Source organism: Alligator mississippiensis, chromosome 7 (genome assembly GCF_030867095.1).
Source record: "Alligator mississippiensis isolate rAllMis1 chromosome 7, rAllMis1, whole genome shotgun sequence".
NCBI classification, from domain to species: Eukaryota; Metazoa; Chordata; order Crocodylia; family Alligatoridae; genus Alligator; species Alligator mississippiensis.
This window is the reverse complement of record NC_081830.1, coordinates 53,471,792-53,490,120: the sequence shown is the minus strand read 5'-3', so window position 1 is coordinate 53,490,120 and position 18,329 is coordinate 53,471,792. Positions and strand designations below refer to the sequence as shown.

The window sequence follows — 18,329 nt, the reverse complement described above, 5'->3', positions numbered from 1 at the left end:
GAAATGTTTTTTAATGTATTGTATTACAAAGATTTCATGGAGTGAACTGGGCAAAACAGTCAGATCCTGAAATTATGTAAAAAGATTAAACAGCTGAACAAAGAGACTAGATGTATAGGTCTATGGGATCTAGATTATGGTTGTATAACTACATTAAAATAATCTTGGAGAATTCTCTTGGGTTTATTATTCAGGTAGAAACACTTACCTGGAGACATGTGAATGGACATTCATATGATGCTGAGTCCCTTACTAGTAAAGAGCTCCCAGTGCCAATGCTGTACACACATCTCAGCATGGTTTGCAGGCTCCCTCAGTCTGCCTGGAGATAGGTGGTAGCAGTGTACAATGACTGGCTGACTCAGACTGCTTAGGCTTAAGCCATGTTTCCCTCCAGGACAATGTGGAATATACAGCCCAGTCTACATAGCATCCTGGGGCAAAGTGGGGGGGGGAGGGAAGCAAAGCACTATGGGATGCTGGGAGGACTGTACCACAGCTTCTCTCAGAAGGGAAAGTGTACAGATATTTAACTTCCCAGGAGAAACTTTCCTGGGAGATATTTCAGCCTGGTTGTTCCCAGGTTATTTTTCTTCTTAAGCACCCATTTTTGCTCTGGGAGAAAAACCCTGAACATCTATACACTCATGGTTCTTACTGGGAGAGCAGCAACTCTCCCACCAGAAAAACAAATGTCTGTCTGTGGTTTACAGTTCTGAAAAATCACAGTATAAAAATTAATAAACAATCAAGTTTTTCAAATCAATATTCTCTTCTGACACCAAATTGCAAAACAATGATTTGGCAACCCAAAGAGTTAGATATTTTTTCCCTTCTGCATATTTGCATATGAAAATAAAACCTGAGAAAAACTTTCATACAACTAATGGACTGAGCATGATTAACTTCCTCATATGGTTTTTAATGGGTCTGTTTAGAAAGAAAAATATTTCTTTTTTTTTCTTCTTTTTAATTGATTGAATTACTACCATAATTTTCATAGTTGGTAGGGTCAGAAGGGACCTGAGCAGATCATCTAGTCTGACCCCCTGCCATTTTAAGAGATCTTCAGTCATATTAGTTCTGTTCAAGAACCATGTTTTGAAGATAAAAATAAAACCAGCTGCATGACTCTGACTACTGATTTATATGCACTTTTGATGCAATCCTTACACATTTTCTTCATTTCTGCATTATATGCATCTGAAAAAACATTCTCTCTGCTATAAATGTAAAAGTATTTTCTGGATGTAACTATGTTGAATTTAACCCAGTAACTACTTATTGAATTATTGGATTCAACACTACATAACTGAATACCAAGAAAATAATGTTGGTAAAAAAAGCATAAAAATGCTTCTTGCTTAACATTTTTTCTTGATATTCTAAGTTTCTTCTACAGACAGTCTTATATGATCATGGTAATACTTTTGATTCATAAGCTTCATAAAGCCTCAAAACAATTTCATAAAAAGAAAAGGTCTGATATCATCCAAGTTATCTGGGGTATCTATTGATCCAATTAGATGTATTTTCATACATCCATGAGCTGCATTCCAAAAACACCCTAACATTTAAATATGTGCAATAAGTGAAATACTGTTTTACATTAAAGCTAAACTAATTTCTTCCCTAATGCTATATTTCAAGTTGATATAATTCAAGTTGCAGCACGAGAAATTTAGGTTAGATATTAGGAAAATCTCTCTCACTAGGAGGTTAGTAAAGCACTGGAACAGTTTATCCAGAGAGGTTGTGCAATCTCCATCCTTGGTGGTTTTTAAGACCTGGCTAGACAAAGCTTTGGCTAGAATGCTATAGTTGGGGATGGTCCTGCTTTGAGCAGGGGGGTGGACTAGATGACTTCCTGAGGTCCCTTCCAATTGTAATTTTCTGTGATTCTGATTCTATATGTTTGGTACTTTTTAAAAAAATAAATTCTGGTTATTCTTGCATCTGTCCTTTCTATCCTTTACAACATTTTATGCCAGGGTAAGATAAATCAGTAACTCCAAATAAACACAAAATAGACAAAGATTTTAAAAAGGCATACTATATGGGCCATTAGTCTACAACATTACAGACAGTCAAATTTATTATCAAGTCAATACACCAGGCAAAAGCTTACCCTATCTATAGCAATCTTTTTTTTTTTTTTTTTAAGGAAAAAATAGATACTGCTACAGAATAGTAAGAATTACTTTTAATTTTTGTGCATGTACCAGGAGCACAGAGTAGGCATATTTGTATTAAAATTAAAAAATATATATATTCATATAGATGTATAGAAACTTTACCAGTAAATGCACTGAAGAAGGGTAGCAAAGCATGGCAGTGAACAAAAATAATTCGGATCAACTCTACTCCCCCTAGCTTCCTGCCCTCTATAGACTCACAAGGGACCAGCATACTTAGGTTATATGCACACATTCAAATAATCTGACAGAATTCTCTCAGGTTTGTTCTCGGGGTAAAGAAACTTACCTAACACGTAGAGATATTTGAATGCTGGGGCCCTGAAGAGTGGAGAACTTGCAGTGATGACACTGTGAAACTAGTGGGGGCCCTGTTCATACATCTCAGTATGTTCTGCAGGCTCCCTTAATCAGCAAGGCAACAGATGGCAGCAGGGCACAGGGCAGCCCTGACTGGCTAACCCAGACTGCCCATGGTCAGTCTGTGTTGTCAGCATGTACAGACATCTGCTCTCCCAGGATAAACTCTCATGTCAGTGATTTAACCCTGGTTGTTCCCATGTTGTTATTCTTCTCCTAGACTGGCCATTTTTACCTAGGAGAAAAAGTCTGAACTTCTGTATACACATGGACTCTCACAAGTAAAACTGAATGTCGGTATGAGGCTTCAGACTGGAGCTTGGCCAAGGCAGGTTCCAGTGGCTAGTCTGGTACCTGCCTTAATCAGTTGTTTTGATCAAGGCTGTGTCAGCTAGTCGCAGCCTTGGCTGTTGCACAGCTAAACCAAAAATGCCCTGTGGAAGATGAGAAACCTTTTCATTGCATCCACGGAAGGTTCATCTCATTCCTTTAGCTTAAGCTAAGAAGAAGGGTGATAAAAGGTGACCCAGGCTCACTGCTTATACAAGATATTCTCTTCCATCCTTGTTGAGGGCTTGAGAATAACACAGTTGGTTCATATCAGTTATACTGGGTACTGGAATACAACTGCCAAATGCAGTTTTTGTTGATTAACTGTTAAGTTTTCTGTGCCAGTCAAGCTAAAATGGTGCTGAGATTTCTGTGTTCTACGTTGCAGCTTCACTGAACTGGAATAGTTGTGAACATTTTGGATGACAGGATTATCATCCAAAAGTATCTGTACAAATTGAACAATTGGGCAGTAAACAACAAAAAGGAATCTTAGTACGGACAAATGAGAGGTGCTACACGTAATGAAATCTAGACCCAAGAGGTAACAGCACTCCACGCAGCACCAGACAGGCCTCAGCCAGAGCTGTGTTCAGTATATGGCAGTAGATGACATTCCTGACAATTCCTTCATGAAGTTCAGAAACCTTCTTTTGGCATCTCCAATAAGTATATGGACAAATTACTTCAGGAAAATGGCAGTCAAAACAATTGCTATCAGCTGCCAGAAAGTACTCTCCTAATTAGCTACTTAATCTACTGCACAACAGTGTAAAGGAGCTGTCCTCAACATGCAGTGATTGTATGATGAGCCTAGCAGTAGGAACTAACAATGCTTTTGATATTGCTGACTTGATTTTACTACTCTCTTCCTTATGGGGTTCATCCTAGAGAAGTGTATAGAGAATTTGAGGGCTGTTTCACTGTTGCTGCTACTGCTACTACATAAAAGTGAAAACAAGATTAGACTCAATGAGAAAACAGAATGAAGGACAGGATTAAAAGCAATGTCACATGGCATAACAGGTAGTACTTATTTTGCTCAACAGTGACTTCAAATGCAATATAGTATGTTAGATATACTAACTGAGCCCAGGTTGCAAAGAATATTTCTAGGGTTGCGCTGGTGCACACACTACGCAGGAAACAAGGGAGTTGGAAATTATTCCACTTGAGATATCATTATGTTGTACAGATTTTGGCATAACAAGTACAACCTATATACATAGCATACGGATGCCTCCTGAAGTATTTGCTGTATAATCCCACAATGGCTTCTCTTATCACATCTTTTACTGTCTACATACTCTCAAACTATACTATTATTCACAGAATGGAATATGGATCAAAAAGTTGCATTTAACCTCTTCCTCTACTAACCATTTTTTCTATATTTTTTCTACAATCAATAAACACAGTAGCTTTATATGTTTAATGTTTTCTTTAAAAAGTTGAAAAGAGATTAAAGAATTTGACATACAAGTGAATGCTTACCTGAGTAGGAGTTGCTCTGTCTTACAGAATCATTAAAGGAAGAAAAGCCACCTAACAGAAAGGAACATTTATTATTCATTGGATTGTAAATACCACTACTATCTTTTTTTTTAAAGTTAAAAGCTAAATTTGCTCTATTACAAGCTATCAAGTAAAACTATGACATTCTGGGTTTTCCATATAAATTTCTCTAATAATAATAGTAATAAGTTTAGTATTTTTAGTCAGCATCCTACATTCCAGGGAGCCCACAGCTTGTTCTGTGGCCCCTAGCCTCTCAAAACTTACAAAAACTTCATCACCAAACCCTGCATGTAGTTCAAGCACTAGCTGCAAATAGAATAATTCTACCCATTCTAATACAATGCCAAAACACAGAAAGTTTGAGGCATTTTTTAAACAACTTAACAAATATCAATAAGTTTTCAAAACAATTAATAAAAATAAAAAGCCAGAAAGATATTATAGCCAGCACAATACACTACTTCTGTGGATTGTATATACTTCAAGTAATGGCTTCTATTTATTTGTTTTTTGTCATTTTATCCCTAAATAACTATAATTAGTTGTCTTAAATTATAAAAATTTGAAAACAATACTTGATTGTTCTCAGATCCATTTTAAATACAATAAAAACACAAAAGCAGTTTTACTTTTGCTTTAATACCCAGCAAATTTTTTATCTAATATTCTGAATCATAAATGTCAAGATCTATGGAGTTTTAAAGATAAAATGTATAGTTTCTGCAAACTTTAAAATTAAGCTGAAGCATGAACTTGTCATCATGCCAAAGTAAAATAACTAAGTACCTGCACATGTTTTCATGATCATCTTCAGAGGCCCCATGGTGTACATCAATCCAACTAGAATACCTGCCAGATGCCCAGCAAAAGAAGTCCTAGGAGGAATGGAAATCCTTTGTGAGGTTTTGTATTGCTGCTGATTAGATACATTCTGTACTCTCATTATACCAATGTATATCAATTAGTCACAGTTTGCAGTCTTTGTTCCACATGCCGTCTTTTAGTTGGTGCAGCGTTTATTACAACCCAAAGAAAAACATTGTCTACCTTCTTTGAACATCAGAATAAAAAAATGTCACATTTAAAAGGAAGCACCTCTAATTTTATGAACAATGGAGAGAAATTATTGTGTTACAAAAACTGTACGTTTCAAAAAGCAAAAAGAGCTGGATGAGGTGATCATTTACATTTCATTCAGATTTAGCTAGTTTCTGTTGTACAGAAAGCAGTATAATCTCAGAATAGTTCTTTGTTCACTATTGACATTATTGGGGTTGACTGGAAGCAGCAGTGCTCTAGTTTCATCAGTGAAACTTTACTAAAATTGATGAGTCTACCCCAGCCTAAAATTGGGATAATAGAGTGATGAATCAGGCTCATTACTTGGTCACTATAAGCAATGAATTTTGCAAGCTTTGCAAGCACATCTGACTTGTTTACTTATCTGACTTAGTTACTAAACAGAATTTTATGTAATTAAAATTAAAACTTGTAATTAATTTTCAAGTTTTGGTATTAGGGTTCAAATGAGGCTCCTTCCCATAAATTCTAATTGCAGATTGTAAAGCTATAAAATACTGTCTATGTGAACAAACTAAGACCTCTTCCATTATATAGCAATGGGTTGTTATTTTATAGGAGCAGGTGGCAATCTTTTCAGGATATGCACTGAAATGACCTTGCTAGGTCAGCAGTGGATGCTAGGACCAGGCCCTCATCACAGCATGGGGAAGCCCCCAGCTGCTGCTGCTTCTCCCCACACAAGGGAAGCCCTTACCATCATCACTTCTCCCTGCCACGGACTAGGAGCTTTCTCTTCTAGAAATGTCAAGGCCTTCTCAGAGACCACAGTTGCAGAACTCAATTATGTTCGTTGCTTTTCTAGCAACTGTAAAGTAATTTGAAAATCTGATATTCTTCAGGAAAATCCCTATATTAATATCAAGGTTCTTTGACAAATAGTTTTAGTTAATGGCACCTTTTATGATTGTTCATGTATTTAGACAGTGGTTTTCAACAACAAAGATTTTTTTTTGGAAAGTTCTTCTTGAGATCTGGATCCCAAGTCCTAGTTCATTGCATATTTGCCTCTACTTAAACAGCTAGAGGGAGAATAGAGACTTCAGCATACTGGGGCCAGGATATCAAAGCTCTTTGTTCTTCAATTAATTTGTTTAGCCATCTAGCCAAGTATTTTTCCAACCACTACAAAGACTGAAGTGAGCATTTCTATGACTAAAGAAAGTCTAAATTAAAGATGTATTAATGCATTCTATGAAATACCTCTTCCTATCGAACACCACCTTTACTAAAACTGATGAATCTACAGGCAAATTGTGATCATTCTTACGTACTATACAAATGTCTAGAGAGAGGTGGACAGACATTAGTCTTAAGTCAGGGAGAAGACATGATAAGAGAGTACTTTGTCACCTAATTCAATCAAAAATGCATAAGCTCTTGTAGGCACCAACCTACTTAATCAGATACTATGATGGACATGCAAAGAGTAGGGATACTAAATGGAACAGGACAAAGTAATTTAAATAAAGAGGATAGAGAAAGGGGGTAAAGACACTGCTGAGAGAGGTGAAGGTAAATGACAATATGCAGGGAGGCTAAAAGTGCTCTACCATAGACTTCCACGCACTTCTGGACTTGATGTCAAATTGGTGTTCATTCATTCTTTCATCTATAGTCTGTATTTCCTTAGCTTATTAATAAGAATGTCATGGGAAACGGTATCACAAGCCTTGCTAAAACCAAGTTATGATCGCATCCACTGGTCGACCCCTATCAAGACAGCTTGTCACCTTATCACAGAAGAAAATCAAGTTGGTTAAGCGTGACGTGCTCTTGGTGAAGCCATGCTGCATACTCACCTTTTTCTAATCCAGGTGCTTTGAAATAGATTCCTTGAGGACCTTCTCCATGATCTTTCCAGGTCCTGAGGTCAGACTGACTGGACTGTAATTCCTTAGATCCACTTTCTTTCTTTTTTTAAAAGATGGTCTCTATGGCTGCTTACAGATGTTTAAAAAAAAGGGTGCTTTAAACTTGGCACACTCGTGCACCAAGCCCAGCAAGTACATGCCCACAAGAGGCATCACATTACTTGGATCCAGCTCACCCAACATCTGTATAGATTGGACACTTTAATGGGGCTTTTTTGGTGCCTTTTTCTAATAGCTGATTCTATCTGCTTTAGAAAAAAGCACCAAAAAGCCCTGCTGAAGTGCCCAATCTATACAGAGGCTGCAGTGCCAAGTTGAACTAAAGCACTGCTTCTCCTAGGAAAATGCATTTTTTGTTTGTTTTTAAATGCCTGTAAACAGCCTTTCTTTGCCCTTTTCCAGTCATCTGGGACCTCAGCTGACCTCCTTACTCAAGTGGTTCTGAAATTACTTGAACCAATTTCACCCATGTCTACATAAAAGAATTAAAAGCTTGATTTTTTAAAATTATTTTCTTTTTAAACATTATATTTGAAATAAAATTAAATTTAAAAAGTCAAAATAGAAATTAAGCATTTTGATCAGGGGTGTCCTGATCAAATAGATAAAGGTTATCCTATAGAAATAGATAAAGGTTATCCTATAGAAATAGAAATTGTAGGCATATACTGCAGAGATGTGGAAGAGATCTCAGGGATAAGCTAGTCCAGGGCTGTTCAGATCTGGTGAGGCTGTGGGGTCCAGATGACACCAGCATGTGTTGCACAGGCTGCACGCTGTGGGGGTGGGCCCCTAGGACCCCCTCACTGCATAGGCTGCTCCAGCAGCATGCAGACCCCCATCCTCAGTCATGCAGGCTACATTAGCAGGGCATGGACCACCAAGGAGGCGGCTGGACGTAGAGTGCCTCTGGGGCTGGCTCCTCCTGCCTCCCGCCCAGCCCAGCTCGGCAACTGCGTGCCCTGCAGCCCTGGCCCGGCACCGAGGTGCCCCCAGTGCTACGCGGGAACTTACTCGGTGCCTCCGTCTAACACGCATGTGGGCAGGGCACAGGCCATGCTTCAGCTCCCCTGGCCACACGTCAGGGGCCAGGGGCTGAGCCAGAGGAGAAGTTGCAGGTGCTGTCCCCAGCTCATCCAGTCAGGTGTGGCTGGGGCAGCCCTGCGCTGCGCAGCCCTCAGGGCAGTGGCAGTGGGGCACAGCTCATGTGATGAGCCCGTCCCCACGGGGGTAAGCAGCTCCCCTGCCCTCACTGACAGCTGGGGCCCATGGGCCGACCCTTCCTGTCTTGCCTCACCGCTGCCGCCGTGGAGCGCAGAGCAGGTGCCAGGACTCCTCGCCTGTCCCGAGCGAGGGACCTCGCGGCAGAAAAAATGGCTTCGTGGGCTGCATGGCGGCCCATGGGCCGTATGTTGGACAAGCCTGATTTTGATGATTGAAATGACATCTTGATAAATTTGCATTTTTTTAAAAAGGTCTTTCACAGAATTTTGAAAGTAGAATATAAAATTGTAGAATTTAAAAATTATTCAAGAAATGGAATTTCCATCTTCTTTACAGCTATACATACAACAACAGTTTGCTAAGGCCAAGCGCAAAATACTAGACAAGGTAGGAACAATCAGTTGCACAAATTCAAAATGGATAGTTCTACTGAAGAGTATCTGGAGTTTAAAATGGATTCCAAACTGCAGGACAGTCAGAAGAAACATGATATCAGGATGTTAAAATCAGATTACTTCGTGTGTCTTGCACTATTATTAGGCTGAGAAAGCCTCAGGTGGGGTATTGAATCCAGTTTGGGTACAGTTTAGAAACATGTGAACAGAGTCTAGAGGAAAGCAACAAAAACAATCCTGGGTTTAATACAGTCAAGAGAAGGACACAAGGTTAGGTGTGATAACAGCATTCAAATATGTAAAAGTTACTTCAAAGACAAAGGGTGTTCATAGACATACTCTGGGAGGTGGGGCAGAGGGGGAGAGGGATCTTTAATTATAGTGGTTCCAGGAGTTGCTCTAATTAAAGTGCCCAGAGTATCACATGTATCAGTGTCTCCCCACGCTGTTAAACAGTGGCGGGGGCTCTTTAACAAAAGTTAATTGAACAAGCTTTAGTTAAAGTGCCCCTACCACCATTTTTCAGCGTGGGGACACTGATGCACGTGATGCTGGAGTCTGCTAGATCAGTGTTTCCCAACCTTTTCCAGCCCAAGGCACACTTATGTTAATAAAAATTTTCTGTGGCACACCTGTTAAGGCATTCCCCATCCTCATACCTATTGCAGCTCATTGCCATGGCAAAATTCTGTGGCACACCTGTTCGTTTCTGACGGCACACTTTCGTGCCATGGCACACTGGTTGGGAATCACTGATAGACCACGATAATAACCATGCTCCAGCAGACTCAATTAATCGGGTCTGCTCTGACACATTGTAGTTACAGTGCATCGGAGCAGCCTCAATGTACGTGTATAGGTGCCCAAAGTTTCTCCATGATGTTAAGATAAGCAGCAATGGGCTTCTAATGAAAGCAAAAAGATTTGTTTAAACCAGTGGTTCTCAGACTTAATGCATCCCTCAGAAAATGCTAGCTTTTAAGTTTTCACGTGGTTTTTTGACTATGGAAAAATAACAGCAGTTTCACTGTTGCAAAGAACTTAGAAAGACCACTACAGATCTGAATGAAATTTGAAATCTCTGGGTTTATCTTGTGAATCATGTTTGTACATCTCACAGTGCTAACACTGCATGGCATCCCAGGGCACCCTTGAAAAGATCAAGGCAACCCAGCCATGGCACAGTGGTTGAGAATCACTGGTTTAGACATTAAGAAAATCGCACTGTAAAAAATAGTTAGGGACTGTTGGTACACCCCACAGTGTTTACCTAGCAGATTATCTAGAAAGATTTTGGAATCTTCATCAGTGGAGGTTTCACAGATCAGGTTAAATAAACATCTGTCAGGAAAGACCCAAGTACAATTGACTGTATACTTTTCAAGTTCTCTTCCAGTCCTATTTTTCTATTAAAAATGCTATTTTTTCCTATACTGTAGCTACATAATCAGAAATACTGACAGATATGGTCATTATCACAAGTGAACTTATATTGTATTATTCATAGCCTTCTTTGTCAAAATGTTCAAATTTATCCTTGACTGCTTACTGAATAAAAAAACCTGAATTCAACTGTGCAAAGACAAAGCTGGTGATTTTAAAGTTACTCCCTGCCTATCAATTGTTGCTGTATCATTACATCTGTCACGGGTCATAAAATAAGCTATTCATAACTAGCTGCATTAGAAAACCTGAAGTTGCACAAATAATACCTTCCCTACTGCCGCCCCAACTAGACAAAACAGTTCACACAAATAAGAATATTAAATATTTCAGGAAGTATCCTGTGTAGAAATCTATAATAATAATAGGCTTATTCTTTCTGTCCAGAGCAAGCTGATTGGTTGGCTCAGTAGCCAATCACAATGCTTACTGAAATAACCAGAGTGCTCCACATAGAGAGAATAAGCGTGTTATTATTATAGATCCAGAGGCAATTCAAGCAAACACAGAGGAAAGTCAGAGCTAGAATGAAGCACCAGGGCCTCACTGAAAGAAAAAAAGCAGCAGCGAGGCCCAATCTTTCCTCGCCCGAGCCTGCCCACCTCTCTCACAGCTGGAGGCAGGGGCAGCTGCCAGCAGGCCTGGAGCTGCAGAGGGTCCCAGTGCTTCCCTCCACAGTGGTGGCACCCCCTAGCACTGCCCAGGTGGGGTGGCAGCAAGTGGGTGCTGCCCAGGAAGTGCCACCATGGCAGAGGGAAGCACCAGGGTGCCCTGCAGCTCAGGGACTATACGACCCGCCAGAACTCCCCAACCCACTCCCCAGTGCAGGAGATGCAGGCAGGCTCCAAACGAAAAAAAAATTACAAAGATTAGGCTACTCACTGCTTCCCCCCCACCCCGGCGGAGCCTGCCCACGCAAGCTGCCGCCAGGTCATGCACCCCAGCCCAACCCAACCCAGCCTCCCAGCCACAGGCACGGGGGGAGAGGGGTGGAAACAGAGCCCTGCTGCCCTGGTCCCCCATGGCTAAGAGGTTGGGCCTGGCACATGGGGAAGTCTGAAGTGACTGCCCAGCTAGGCTGTGGGGAGAGGGGAAAGCTGGGCTGCAGGGGGACCCCCTGCACTGTACAGACCCCAGATCGGGGAGGCCAGGGCAGAGTACTCTGTTTCCCCCCTGCCCTCCCTCCGTTAGTTGAGAGGCTGGGGCTGATGGGAAGTTGGGGCTGAGGTGACTGCAGAGCTGGGTTCCATGGGGGAAGCTGGGCTGCAGGGGGAAAAGTTCCCACTGCTGAGGACCCCCTGTGCTATAGACCCTGGCTGGGGACACAGGGGGGAGGGACATGTGCCAGGGGCTCTGCTCCTCCCCTTGCTGGCCCCCATGCCCCCTGCCAGTTGGGCTGAGGAGCATAGGCTTTGCTGCCTTAGCTGTGACAGCCCAGGGGTGGGGCCAGCCCAGCTTAAGTGGACTAGAGGAGCACTGTCAAAGGTTAGCCCACCTGTCTTGTGAGGAAGGGTTAAGTGGGTGCCACAAAGCAGTTGGGGATACTGGGGGACTGCGACTTAACTTGAGTTGGGAGGGGATCTGGAACAGAAGTTAGATAGACCAATCTAAATTAAACTGATTACATTGGAAGGACCATCAGAACAGAAGACCTACTTAGTTCAGGGAAATTACAACAATTTTGTCATTAAAACTATAATTGAAAAAGAAGTAACTTTCCCCCCACCTCTGCCTACAAAGCTGATATGCCTCAAGAATTATATATGGCTAATAATACACAGGCGACCCTCGCCATTCATGGAGGATACATTCTGATATCCCCCGTGAATGGTGAAATCCGCGAATAAGGCACTGTGTTCATGAGCGCTGTCTACATTTATGAATGCAGTGCCTCCAGTGGCCTGGAACGGGAGGGTGCACAGTTGTGCTGGTGATGGTGGGAGCGCAGCAGTGGCAGTGGGTGTGTGGCGGCAGCCTGGCAGTGGGAAGCGCAGAGCTTCCAAGGCTCCTTTAAGTGTATTTAAGAAGCGGGTTCGGCATTTGCGAATATCTGAAACCACGAATGCTGAACCTGCAAATAGCGAGGGTTTCCTGTACAAATTAACTTTATTGTGACCAAGGTGCATGCTAAGAAAAATTGCAGTTGTGTAGGTTACAAGGATTTTTAAAGTATTTAAAGGGAGATATATATTTAAACCACTAGTTTACATAGCAAATTGGATTTCCATTGAACAAATTTACATCACAAAATAAAATGACTCTTCTACATACAAATGTCAACAGCTTCCTAGCTGAAATAAATGTAGTATTCCCTCCATTCTATCTTTGACAAAACTTATGCATTCTCCCTCAACAGATATGACTGCTTGTGCAGAATTTTTCTAGAGCAGTGGCACCCAATTTTTTTGTGCCACGGCTGGATAAGCTGTGCAGGTTAGTCTACAGGCCATATCTGGTCCATGGGCCTGATGCCACCTTGTGGGGCTGGCCCAACCAGGCCCAATGCCACCATTCAGAACATGGAAATTTGGCAGTGGGGGAGCAGTGGCAGTGCTCATTTCCAAAGTACTGTGGAATCCTGGAAGCTGGATGACATGGCTCCACAGGCCAGAAATTGACCATCCCTGCTCTGGAGTTTTTCTCAACCCTTTTAGACTCTAGGCACCTCTTCATAAATTCAAAGAACCCCTTGGAAAATGCCAGCTCTTAGTTTGACTGATTTTTAGAGTGCAAAAAGATAATAGAATAATCATTCTGTTGCAAAGACCACAGAAGATCAGAATATAGGGATTCCTACGTTTATCTCTGGGTTGATCTTGCAGATCATGTTTGCACACCTGACACTGCTAACTTTGCCTGGCATCCCATGGTTCCCTGGACAGGATTTCAAGGCACTCTAGCTGACCATCACTATTCTGGAATTTTTTTAATAGAGTGTTTAAAAGGATGCATTTATGGGGGGAGGGGGATAATTAACAGTAGCTCCATCACTTTTTATTCACAAATATATATGATTTAAAGAAAAAATATGAGAGTTTCCCACATTTAAGAACAAAGAGTGGGTTCTGTATTTCAGAGGTGCATAAGGTGGACACCTTTGAAAGTCTGATTTTCTTTTTAATGGGAAAACAAAACCTAACAATATAAGCATTAAACATCCAATTAAGTAGAATTTAATTTTAAAAGTTGTATCCTCTGCATGGAAACATATTTTTTAATTAATTTTATGTGTTTGCATAATAAAAAGGCAAAGGATTTATAAATGTTGTATTGTATGAATGTTTCAAGTGAGCCAGTTGTGCATGTGGGCTCTATAATGTACAAATAAGCCTCTAAATAAGTGGAATTCTTAAATTACATATGTATATAGATAAAAACTCTTGGTTGGTTTTCTACAAAGTCTCATGAAATATTACAAAAGCATAACTATATTATTAAAACAATCTATTAAATGTATTAAGCACGTAGGATTATTTCTTGAAAGGCGCAATCTCATTACATTTCCTTCAGATAGCAAAATCTGTTACATAAAAAAGGTCACTTTTTTCAGAAACAATATGAAAAGTGGCCTGAACTAAATATGCACTTTAAATACACATACCTGAAAGTCCTATCATCCATTATATTGAAGAGGATACTTATGGTTTATATTAAAGTGTTCCATTCAATTTGTATCAATCTTTTAAAACAAAACTTCAGCAGCACTTAAGACCAGGTCAGCACTTCAACGAAAAGTTTTTTCTTCCTATAGGTTTAAATCTCTTCCTTACTTTACAAAATTTTTGCACCAAAGTAGTTTTTAACATGTATCTTAAAGTGTTTTCAAGTGTAAAGATTACATTTTTATAACCATTTATAATATTTTTCTTATCGGGAAAATCTTTACAGTATAAATAATTTGCACTAAAACAATGTGCTGAACACTTTCAGCAGCATAAGTAGGATCTGCCCCTGCAACATTACCATTATTTTACTGTTTAAATCTATGAAAGTGTAAATCACCATTTTCCAAGATCCCTCTTAAAATGAATAAACTATACTGTCTTAGTGCTGATTTTCTTGATCATTTTCCTCATGATACATTTATATTTGCAGTTATTTTAGTAGTAGGCTGTTAAAAATTGAACTTTTATTGAAAAAACAATATGTTTCCTGCCTACCAGCTTATACTGAAGCTATTCAGAGAGTACTGTTGAAGAAATGGCTAAAATCCAGCTGCCTTCATGGTGTATGATCATGCTCAAGTTATAAAGAATGCTGCCATGGATTTTAGCCTACAATGTACAAATATACTTTTAGGCATAGGGCAAACAAGAAAAACAGAGAGAAACAGGCTTTCACAATATTATCTTGGCTTCTCCTTCCTATTTACATTTTAATTTGTTTTCATAATTTAGTTTGTGTCCGTCTTCGCTCGGTGATTCAGTCCGGCGCCACCTTTGCCCGGGCAACTGGTCTTGCTCACCAAGGAACCTCATGTAGACCCTGGAGGGTTCCTCGATTACCTTCGGGGTGTCCCCCAAACTCGCCTGTCACGACTTTGAATGGTCCTTCAGTGAAGGGGGTCCCCTTTGAGGACACCTCCAGAGTTGTCACATGTCCTGGCAGATGCCCATGAGGCTCCAACCTCCCCTATGCCCCGGCCATACACCAACCTTCAAGATGAGCCTCAGGATCTTTTGCAGCTAGCCCCTGTTGATGTCTTCCTCAGTTCTCAGGTGTCTCCTCTTGCAGACAGGTGCCTCGGGCTCTGGCCAGACCCAGAGGGTCTGGTGACACTCTGCCTTCAGAGTGGTCCCTTTTGATGCCCTGCGCGTTCTACAACGGATGCTGTCGGTCATCGCTGCGTTCACACGTGGTCTCTCATCTTCAAATGGGGTCTCTAATGCCCGAAACCTGGTATGGTGTGCTAGGCTAACCTGCTCTAGGCAGGGAACTAAAACAGATCAGACCAAGGGAAAAAAAAAGACACAAATGGAACACTCACCACTAGAAAACCCCACACCACGGGAATAACCCAAAGTGAAAGGAAAAGGAACTAAAGACAAGACTACGAGAAAAACGAGATAAAGAGAAGAAGAGAAGAGGAGCAACCATGGGGCTAAGAGTCCCATGCTCCCCTCGCCCCTAATGCCCCTAGGTTAGCACATCCCCTGGGTCAGGACCCACGCCTTCACCCCAGCCGGGGTTTCTCTTGTCACCTCCAGGATATGCCTACGCCCTGGGGTCGTGGCACCCACCGCCTCCGGGAGGAGCTCCCTCGCCAGCTCTTGCCGCCGCTGCTGCCAGCCTCACTGACGGCTCCCCTGATCCCCACTGGTCTTCCCCGGCACGGGGATCTCCCGCAGCTCCTGCTGCCACTGCCGCTGCTGGCCCCTTTGATCCCCACTGGTGTTCCCTGGTGTGGGGATCTCCCACAGCTCCTACTGCCACCGCTGCTGCCGGCCTCCCTGCCAGCCCCTTTGATCCCCGCCAGTGTTCCCCAGCACAGGGATCTCCTGCAGCTCCTGCTGCCGCCGCTGCTGCTGACTGCAGCGGCTGGACGTGCTCCGCCCAGTGATTCCCCGCTGCTCCTTCGGCACTCAGCATCCCTCTTCCTGCTCCCGGGGCCAGTTTTTATCTTCGCCAGGTAACGCCTCTTCGTGACGTCACCTGGCTCCAGCTGGAGACAGGCACGGATGATAAACTGCTCAGGTGGTTTTCCCTGGCACGCCTCCTCGCTTCTCCAGAGCCCTGCAACAGGTAGGCTTTTTTCTTCTTTTACTTTCATCTGGGGTCTGCCTATGGATGGGGCTTCCCCCTTGCCTGATCCTGCATCCCTGGGACATAGTTCATTCCCATATAGTGCAGATATGATGCTGTTTACTATTTCCATAAAATTGTTCTGGTTAAGACTTTTAATTACATAATGGCTTTAAAAATTACATTCTGACCTCTCTTACAAAAAGTTCCTGCAAAGGGTAGTCTTATACTATTTATGAAACCTAAGAAATTTACTCAAATGGATATTTACATACTTCTGTAAAAGATCAGTGCTCAGCTAGGGAAAGAAAAATATATATTATGTTCCAGTTAGATCAGTAATTCCCACAGGGTGTGCTACAAGAGCAATTGAAGTGTGCTGCAAGATTCCCCTCTGTGAGGAGGTAAATGCTCTCCTCCCCATCCAACAACCTGCAATTGCTCCAGCTCCTCCTGCGGATGCTCCTCTGGGAACTGCTGTTGCTGCTTTCTCCAAACCCCAGGGGAAGAAAGCAGCTATGCTGCTGACCCCAATCCTCTGTCCTTATCTCCGGCCCCCCGTCCCCTCATACACACATCCCCAGCAGCACACTCTGCTGTAAGCAGACAGGCAGGCGGACACGGACAGAGCTGCACTTGGCAGCCCAGCTCGTGCCCTCTGCTTCTCCCATCCTCCCAGGGGACAGGAGGCAAGGGGTCACTGACATGTGAAACCCTATAGAAATAGCCTCAGCAGCGGGGACTGCCCTTGCCTCCTGAAGTACAAATCAGGGGTTGGAAAGGGGAAGGGAGTGGAAAGAGCAGGGCACAGCAGAATGAGGTCCTGCTCTCAGATCAGTGATTTTCAACTTTTTTAGTCTCAGGGCCCACTCCATATCTTTTCTGAAGCTCTGTCTCAGGGTTGTTGGTTATCGCTGTGTTAGTCTAAGCACATACGCAAAAAAGGTTCCTTGGGTAAATGAGATATCTTTTATTAGACCAACTAAATAGTTGGAAAAATTGTTCTTTGCAAGCTTTTGGGTACAAACACCCTTTTTCAGGCATAGGAAGAATCCGCTGAAGTTTGTACGCTCTCCTGGGTAGATTAAAAATGTAAGCCAATATGCAAAATGCAGGTCAGTGAAAAAGCAAATGCCTGGCAGGGAAGATCAGAGTGGATGGGAGATGATAGGCACAAGACAGGTAGGTATGGGAAGAGAAGGGGGGAATGTTGACCTGGTGATAGAAGGTAGCTGGTAAAACGTAGCGAGGTTACCTGGGGTTAGATGGCAGGCAGATTATAATGTGCCATAAATCCTCAGTGATTTTCAACTGGGGTGCCACAACATTCAAAAAAGTTATGTTGGGTTTTTTTTGTTTTGTTTTGTTTTTACAATACTTCTCAGAAGTGGTATGACTTCCTCTAACAGGAGGATGGAATACGTTATATGTTTTGCAAAACGTTTATGTACATACACCATTTTAGGTGTAAGACTGAAGTATGTTTGAGGATAAGAAATCATGTATTTATAGTAATAACATGATAATCTACAGCCTTTCTGCTACTAGTTAGCCCAATAAAATAGACTAATAATAATTTTCTTCCATGGTACAGACAGCTGCATTTTGCATAATATGAACCGAGTTCATATGAACTGAATTCTGAATAGAAAAAGGAAAAAACAGTTCTGTGGACTATTTTAGGCCCGTGAGTTTTACATATACGTCACTGAACATTATAAAAAGGAGAAAGTCAGTTCACACTTGTGAAGGAATATTTAAAATAATGTCTCATTTAAATAAGAATCATTTAGAAAACATATCCCCAGAGACCCTATTTACCTCATTATTATGAAGTGAATATTATTTGTACAACATGCGTCTATGTAGCATTTCCTGACGACTTCCTTCAAAAGGCTGGAGAACTTATTATTAAACATACACGTTCTAAATAGAAATAATTGCATTTCCTCACTTCATTATGTAGTTTTAATGAAAATAATTAAGAATATTACAGGAAAGCAAATGAAATCCAAATGATTTATTCATATTTTTAGAGATTTAGCCCAATGCACAAAAAATTTCTATATAATGTTCTATTAGTAATGTTCCAGGATATTTATTTTTTAATTAGAATTACTGATTAACACTAAATGATCCTAAATGATTTCATTCCTAGCATTTATAGT

General features: G+C 41.5%; 1 protein-coding gene across 5 annotated transcripts in view; it reads right to left on the bottom strand.

The window, feature by feature from the left end:
* RHBDD1 (rhomboid domain containing 1) overlaps positions 1-18,329 on the bottom strand; it is a 102,438-nt gene that overhangs the window by 42,563 nt on the left and 41,546 nt on the right. For all 5 annotated transcript variants that reach the window (XR_009463451.1, XM_059730952.1, XM_059730951.1 and 2 more), the window contains 2 exons: positions 5,190-5,278; positions 4,380-4,430 (listed from right to left, as the gene is read on the bottom strand). Coding sequence is in view for 4 of the 5 variants with exons in the window: in XM_059730952.1 (XP_059586935.1) it covers positions 4,380-4,430; positions 5,190-5,278 (140 nt within the window). In the remaining variant the exon portion in view is untranslated. The remainder of the gene's footprint in view (positions 1-4,379; positions 4,431-5,189; positions 5,279-18,329) is intronic.